Source organism: Cherax quadricarinatus, chromosome 2, assembly GCF_038502225.1.
Source record: "Cherax quadricarinatus isolate ZL_2023a chromosome 2, ASM3850222v1, whole genome shotgun sequence".
NCBI lineage: Eukaryota > Metazoa > Arthropoda > Malacostraca > Decapoda > Parastacidae > Cherax > Cherax quadricarinatus.
In genome coordinates this window covers 59,757,405-59,766,154 of record NC_091293.1, presented here as the reverse complement: position 1 = coordinate 59,766,154, position 8,750 = coordinate 59,757,405, and the positions used below count along the sequence as shown (strand labels likewise).

The window sequence follows — 8,750 nt, the reverse complement described above, 5'->3', positions numbered from 1 at the left end:
GTAGTTTGTCCATAACACGATAGGTTGGTTGTCCATGACATGATAGGTAGGTTGTCCATGACAAGATAGGTTGGTTGTCCATGACATGACAGGATGTTCTTGACATGACAGGTTGTCGTTGAGATGATAGATAGGTTGTCCATGACATTATAGGTAGGATGTTCTTGACATAATAGGTTGCTTGACCTGTAGCATCAATCTGTATTATTAATAAAGGATAATTCAAACCAAAACTTCAAAATAAGGTCAATTTATTTATTTCTAGATATACATAAATGTAATTATGGTGTACTGCACTAGAAACTTTGGTCGACATCACCATTGTGTTAATCTCAGACATTTTAATGCGCTTACATTTTCTTTCAACACCTATCACAAATGCAACACAAATGTAAACAGTTTACCTCAGTGTTTTTTTTAGCTCTTGGAAGTGAAACACTGACCAGTTGTGTTTAATGTAAATAGCAGCAGAGTGTTCTAGATTTACGTCTTGTCTGCCTCGCACCATCATGGATCTTGACCATAAAAGCCAGCTGTGGTTAACGCGGCTTTCTGGTGGACTAATTGGACCCTCTCGTTTTGTCAGAGATCAATGTTTATTTAGTAATTGTATTGGTTTTTTAGAGCCACACTGTGTAGCGAACGCAACAACATGTGCCACAAAGACCATCATATTTCCTGCGCCAATGTAATAATCACTCTCTTCTCACAACTTCTTTTGTAATTCTCTCAACTTTATTATTAGTTATTACTTATTTTTGTAATGGTTTTAACAGCCTACCAAGTCGATTTTTTTTTACCCCAGCCTCTGATTTTATGCAGCTTTACCTAAACATTTGAGAAAAACTTAGTGTTTTTTTAAGAATGAGCTAGGCTATTACAACATCACTCGTAATAAGAGGACTTACTATACACATGCTATATTTATAATGGAATGCAGATGTGACACCATATATGGGAGCCTCACTCGCTAGCCTCGGGGCGAACCAGGAGCTGAGGCTAGCTGGGCGGGGTGGTGGGGGGTAGCACCAGGCTAAACATAACAACCAGCAACTCACCAATATTGACCACCACGTGTACTACGTTCTACGTGCTCCCAGTTCTGTTAAATAGACTTATTACACTCAGGTGTTCTGGTTTATTCGAAATAATGTTTTTTTTTTGGGTGATTAGCAGAGTGGTGAGGCAGTAATGTGGGCTGGTGATGGCTGTGACATTGTTAGGGTGAGTCCGAGGTCACTTGCTCTAAATTGCGACTTGGTGACACACACACACACCAGACTGGTGACAATACATAGCCTGGAATCACACCTTTCGTATTACTAATTCTATTACTGTTATTATTATTATTATTATTATTATTATTATTATTATTATTATTATTATTATTATTATTATTATTATTATTATTATTATTATTATTATTATTTATTAAATTCAATCGCTACAGATACATCCTGATGAAAGCTGACTGTAGTAGCCAAATTATAATCCATGGGAGGATTTAGGGGTAGTTTCAAGAGTGGGATAATTTACATTAAATTTCAGTTAGAGAGAGATAAAGTCACGCATGTTGTCCTTGCGTTATCAGCAGAGGATGACCGCCGATGAGGTAAGAAGAGGAACATCAAGGTTTGAGTGTTGCTGGGGTGGTGGCAGGCAGACTCTTACTGCTCCTGGCTGGCCATGTCTTCTTCCTGGGGAAGGACAAGATGAACACTTAGTGCCAGTTATAAACAGTGTGTATAAGGTGATAATGTTGCTTTTGTGAGGTTACACGAACATACTCAACAGCAATGATATTACACGAATAAGAGAAGGGAAAGTGAGCAATAGCAAAATGAATGAAGATAATTAGAGGAAGACCAAGATATTGGAGCTACTCTCTCTCTTACTGAGGGACAAGCCAGAGCACCCCCCCCCCCACCCTCTCCCTCTCTTCTCAGGAAACCTGTGGAGGAGATTCTCGTTTATGAAAGGGGCGATATCCTCCTTTCAAAAGGGGGTAGTGAAGGAGGGGTACAATCTCACTTCCTCATTCTTACATCTCAAAATGAAAATCGAATATGTGCGCCAAACAACAGCTCAACTTGCACGTGTACATTAGTAGGCCATCTTATATTGATTAATTATTGACCAGATGCGTGAGTGCGGAGGCGTGGTGAGACCAATTATTTGGCTATCATGCAGATCAAACCCCGCTGAAGGTATCTAATAGCTAACCGTGTTTACACAAGTGAACCCTTGTTGTTCTAAAACCTTGATCATATTCATTCTAGATAATTTCTTAGTGTAAGTAGTCAGTTAGTAAGTCTTATGTTACGTGGAATGTGTCAGGGTAAGAGAAATCAATTCCTTGACTTAATCACATAGAACTGGCTGGCACCCATGCCTTACATACATTGTGTCAGCATTATTTCTAATATCATGAGTAGAGCAAGTGAATGAAATCCCGCGATAGAGCCACTTTCGATCACTAGTGTAAAACCAACTTAGTGTTCAAAACTGTCGTCTCCACGTCGTCCCTCGCGTTCAGTCACTGGGGAAAACTGGAGCAAAGATACAGTATCGAAACTGTGGTAATAAAGCGCAGTGTTGCGCTTTATTACTACAGTGGATAATGGATAATGTCCCTATCGTGGATAATGTCCCTATCGTGGACATTATCTACTGATGTACTTCACAAGATGAACTCATGAACAAGTGATGGTAGTCACGTGACCATGAAGTAGTACTCGGTGCGTTGAAATAGTGGAAATGAGCACTAGTGTTCAACGAACATTCCCGAGTGACTAAACCATTCATCGTCCACCATAAGATAAGATAAGATTTTCTTCAGATTTTTAACCCCGGAGGGTTAGCCACCCAGGATAACCCAAGAAAGTCAGTGCGTCATCGAGGACTGTCTAATTTATTTCCATTGGGGTCCTTAATCTTGTCCCCCAGGATGCGACCCACACCAGTTGACTAACACCCAGGTACCTATTTGCTGCTAAGTGAACAGGACAACAGGTGTAAGGAAACGCGTCGAAATGTTCCCACCCGCCGGGAATCGAACCCGGGCCCTCCGTGTGTGAAGAGAGAGCTTTAGCCACCAGGCCACCGGGGGACCCATCACTTCGATCAAGGTGATATCAGCCTCAGTAACGCCAAGACGTCACAAAACTCCCGTTACAAATGAGCCAGGTAGGTACTATTCCCGCTTACATCCGTCTTTTAACCTAGGTGGATGTCAGATGACTAGGCCACACCGTATCGAGGTCGTAACACACGGGCGATTGCCCGATCCCAGGTAGATATCTTCCTCAATGTTCCAGGTAGCTAATATGAAGTAGTGGAATATATAATTCTTAGGGCGAAGAGTTAACTCTGGTTACATAATAATAATAATAATAATAATAATAATAATAATAATAATAATTATTATTATATTTTTATTTCTACAAGTACATGTACGAGGTATACAGGCCTACCTGACATCAATGACATAATACTATATAGAAAGCCGCTCGTTATACAGAGCATTTCGGGTAAATTAGATCAGTTTTGTCCCAGGATGCGACCCACACCAGTCGACTAACACCCAGGTACCCATTTTATACTGATGGGTGAACAGGAACAGCAGGTGTCTTATGGAAACACGTCCCTAATGTTTTCCAGCCGTACCGGAGATTCGAACTCCGGACCTCAGCGTGAGCCGAGTGCGCTGGCGATCGAGCTACGGGACACCACCTTTCAAACAGCCCCGTGGTATACTGACAGTTAATGAAGGAGACACCCAGGCTGCGGCTGTCAACTAATAGATGCCCTTTTATGATCATGTATGGGTTATATGCAATTATCAAGTAACATTCCCATAAAACCTGTGAAGGTGATGGGACTTTACTGCAATGTTTGACGATATTCTTATTGACCTGATGAAGTCCCCCATCACTGAAGTCTCCTAGCTCAGGCTGACATCACTGAGGTCTCCTAGCTCAGGCTGACATTACTGAGGTCTCCTAGCTCAGGCTGACATTACTGAGGTCTCCTAGCTCAGGCTGACATTACTGAGGTCTCCTAGCTCAGGCTGACATTACTGAGGTCTCCTAGCTCAGGCTGACATTACTGAGGTCTCCTAGCTCAGGCTGACATTACTGAGGTCTCCTAGCTCAGGCTGACATTACTGAGGTCTCCTAGCTCAGGCTGACATTACTGAGGTCTCCTAGCTCAGGATGACATTACTGAGGTCTCCTAGCTCAGGCTGACATTACTGAGGTCTCCTAGCTCAGGATGACATTACTGAGGTCTCCTAGCTCAGGCTGACATTACTGAGGTCTCCTAGCTCAGGATGACATTACTGAGGTCTCCTAGCTCAGGCTGACATTACTGAGGTCTCCTAGCTCAGGATGACATTACTGAGGTCTCCTAGCTCAGGCTGACATTACTGAGGTCTCCTAGCTCAGGCTGACATTACTGAGGTCTCCTAGCTCAGGATGACATTACTGAGGTCTCCTAGCTCAGGCTGACATTACTGAGGTCTCCTAGCTCAGGCTGACATTACTGAGGTCTCCTAGCTCAGACTAACATTACTGAGGTCTCCTAGCTCAGGATGACATTACTGAGGTCTCCTAGCTCAGGCTGACATTACTGAGGTCTCCTAGCTCAGGCTGACATTACTGAGGTCTCCTAGATCAGGCTGACATTACTGAGGTCTCCTAGCTCAGGCTGACATCACTGAGGTCTCCTAGCTCAGGCTGACATTACTGAGGTCTCCTAGCTCAGGCTGACATTACTGAGGTCTCCTAGCTCAGGCTGACATTACTGAGGTCTCCTAGCTCAGGCTGACATTACTGAGGTCTCCTAGCTCAGGCTGACATTACTGAGGTCTCCTAGCTCAGACTGACATTACTAAGGTCTCCTAGATCAGGCTGACATTACTGAGGTCTCCTAGCTCAGGCTGACATTACTGAGGTCTCCTAGCTCAGGCTGACATTACTGAGGTCTCCTAGCTCAGGCTGACATTACTGAGGTCTCCTAGCTCAGGCTGACATTACTGAGGTCTCCTAGCTCAGGCTGACATTACTGAGGTCTCCTAGCTCAGGATGACATTACTGAGGTCTCCTAGCTCAGGCTGACATTACTGAGGTCTCCTAGCTCAGGCTGACATTACTGAGGTCTCCTAGCTCAGGATGACATTACTGAGGTCTCCTAGCTCAGGCTGACATTACTGAGGTCTCCTAGCTCAGGCTGACATTACTGAGGTCTCCTAGCTCAGGCTGACATTACTGAGGTCTCCTAGCTCAGACTGACATTACTGAGGTCTCCTAGATCAGGCTGACATTACTGAGGTCTCCTAGCTCAGGCTGACATTACTGAGGTCTCCTAGCTCAGGCTGACATTACTGAGGTCTCCTAGCTCAGGCTGACATTACTGAGGTCTCCTAGCTCAGGCTGACATTACTGAGGTCTCCTAGCTCAGGATGACATTACTGAGGTCTCCTAGCTCAGTCTGACATTACTGAGGTCTCCTAGCTCAGGCTGACATTACTGAGGTCTCCTAGCTCAGGCTGACATTACTGAGGTCTCCTAGCTCAGACTGACATTACTGAGGTCTCCTAGATCAGGCTGACATTACTGAGGTCTCCTAGCTCAGGCTGACATTACTGAGGTCTCCTAGCTCAGGCTGACATTACTGAGGTCTCCTAGCTCAGGCTGACATTACTGAGGTCTCCTAGCTCAGGCTGACATTACTGAGGTTTCCTAGCTCAGGCTGACATTACTGAGGTCTCCTAGCTCAGGCTGACATTACTGAGGTCTCCTAGCTCAGGCTGACATTACTGAGGTCTCTTAGCTCAGACTGACATTACTGAGGTCTCCTAGATCAGGCTGACATCACTGAGGTCTCCTAGCTCAAGCTGACATCACTGAGGTCTCCTAGCTCAGGCTGACATCACTGAGGTCTCCTAGCTCAGGATGACATTACTGAGGTCTCCTAGCTCAGGCTGACATTACTGAGGTCTCCTAGCTCAGGCTGACATTACTGAGGTCTCCTAGCTCAGGCTGACATTACTGAGGTCTCCTAGCTCAGGCTGACATTACTGAGGTCTCCTAGCTCAGGCTGACATTACTGAGGTCTCCTAGCTCAGACTGACATTACTGAGGTCTCCTAGATCAGGCTGACATCACTGAGGTCTCCTAGCTCAGGCTGACATCACTGAGGTCTCCTAGCTCAGGCTGACATCACTGAGGTCTCCTAGCTCAGGATGACATTGCTGAGGTCTCCTAGCTCAGGCTGACATTACTGAGGTCTCCTAGCTCAGGCTGACATTACTGAGGTCTCCTAGCTCAGGCTGACATTACTGAGGTCTCCTAGCTCAGGCTGACATTACTGAGGTCTCCTAGCTCAGGCTGACATTACTGAGGTCTCCTAGCTCAGGCTGACATTACTGAGGTCTCCTAGCTCAGGCTGACATTACTGAGGTCTCCTAGCTCAGGCTGACATTACTGAGGTCTCCTAGCTCAGGATGACATTACTGAGGTCTCCTAGCTCAGGCTGACATTACTGAGGTCTCCTAGCTCAGGCTGACATTACTGAGGTCTCCTAGCTCAGGCTGACATTACTGAGGTCTCCTAGCTCAGGCTGACATTACTGAGGTCTCCTAGCTCAGGATGACATTACTGAGGTCTCCTAGCTCAGGCTGACATTACTGAGGTCTCCTAGCTCAGGCTGACATTACTGAGGTCTCCTAGCTCAGGCTGACATTATTGAAGTTTCCCAGCTCAAGCTGACACATGTCAACATCATGTATGAGCATCATCCTGCTCGCTGGAACATAACGGGAGAAACAAACCTAAGAAGTACAAATAATCATAAGTTAATAAATGAAACGCGCCTTTTACATTTATCTGTGATGAATAAAACTGGACGAAGAACCATATGAGATGGAGAGGAAGTGAAACAACTCAGTGCTATAAGAGAATACTTGATTTAAAGAGTATAGAGACAAAAATCACATAGATCAAGCATAAGAGAGAATGTCTGGAAAAAGACATGGAGATGAAGAGACAGACAGTCTCACGAAATCGTAATAACACCATACCCCCGGCCGGGATTGAACCCGCGGTCATAGAAATATACCTAGTTGGATGAATCTTATTGTGGCTAGCTGGTCTAGTGGCTAACGCGACGGGCTGGAGTTTTGAGACTCTATGACCGCGGGTTCAATCCCGGCCGGGGGTATGGTTTATTTGCAATCGTGTCATTACGATTTCTTGAGTCGTAATAACACGATTGTAAACAAACCAGGGAACTGGTGGGGTCTGAACTCGTGGCGAGAGAGTTCTAGAACTCTAATTCAGTGTGTATAAGGACAACTAATTTAGACAATAGGTGTGTGAAATTTTGTATTCCCTAGTCAATACTATATAAATAAACTCAGGTGTAATAATATTTAGATTTAGTAAATATATGATTAGTTAATTTTATTATTAATTTTCTAAGAGTATTACTGAATGGATTATTGAATGTATCAGTTTAATATACATCTTGTACACAGACCAGTGCAGGTGGCTACAGTTATTTTCCAGGAGAGAGTAATGGTCTAGCCTAGATGGCTGCCTTGGTTTTCATTGGCTAATGAAGTGTTATCACAAGCACATAATTTATAACAGCCGATCAAAAGATTGGAATATTTTCTTAGATAAAACTCAAATTATAGAACAAGTGAGGTTAGTACTCGGGGCAGCGAGTACTGAAACTTGCACGCCACTGTGTTTACCTTCTTGACCATCCTGGCCTTATATGATTCATTCATCTGGGTATATTTTTGTAAATTATAGAGAGGTTAGCACAGGCCACCGCTGTGACCGTATGTACAGGTTGGTACAGACGACTCTCACACTGTGAGGGAAAAGTTCAACAGATAGGAGTAGCGAGCGAGTATATAGTAACGATAGTTTGACTGCCGGCTGCTTGTTAAGGTAGGGTCAGTCTATCTCCCGCTTCCCCCCCCCCCTTCCTTCTCCCCACCCCGAAAGGTGACGTGTGGGGCTCCGGCCAAAGGTTAGGTTAGGTAAGGTTCGTCAGGAAACAGGACAAATGTTTCCTGACGCGGGTCTTAGTCAAATGATGACCCGCCTTTGGAGCTTTTGGTCATCTGACCGAGGCCTTCCGCTGGCTTACCGGTCCACCCCTTTAAAAATTATGGTTATTTATAACCTTCTAAAAATAAAAAGGAAGAAAAAAGTTATATCCGGCCAAACAGTAATCACTCGACTCACAGCTCCCACCACAACTCTTGGAATGACAGATCGGGTCACCTGCCAACCAACGAGAAGTGTTGAAGGAGACGGACTGAAACCGGTCTTGGGACGTCACTTCATGATCTACCTACCTGATTAATTGTACAGGACACTACCCTTCATCTTTGTAGTGGTAAAGAACCTGCGTTCCTGTCATCTGGACTGACTATTCAAGGCTATAGACTCTGTGCAGAACTAGTCGTTGGGTTGTCACCAACACCTGTGCCCCCCCCCCCCCCACATCATCAGCAACGGTTACAATTTCTACAAGACGGTGTCAACCTCCACCAGACACCCCAGTATAACTGTACATATTAGCGTTGAATTCAAATGTCATTTTTCCATTTCATTTTTCTTTCAAGTAGGATACACCTTCATATTTCAATGTTTTATCTTTGCATTAATAAATAATAAAGTGTTTATCTTCGTGAATTATTATTTCTTTTTCTATTCATTAATTTTCCTGAG

At 44.3% G+C, this 8,750-nt stretch overlaps 1 protein-coding gene across 1 annotated transcript in view; it reads right to left on the bottom strand.

Moving 5' to 3' along the window:
• Nucleotides 1-234: 234 nt before the first annotated feature.
• Nucleotides 235-8,750, bottom strand: part of sNPF (short neuropeptide F precursor) — a 759,653-nt gene continuing 751,137 nt past the window's right edge. The window contains exon 5 of the mRNA XM_070088529.1: nucleotides 235-1,697. Within this exon, the coding sequence (XP_069944630.1) occupies nucleotides 1,668-1,697 (30 nt within the window). The 3' untranslated portion in view covers nucleotides 235-1,667. The remainder of the gene's footprint in view (nucleotides 1,698-8,750) is intronic.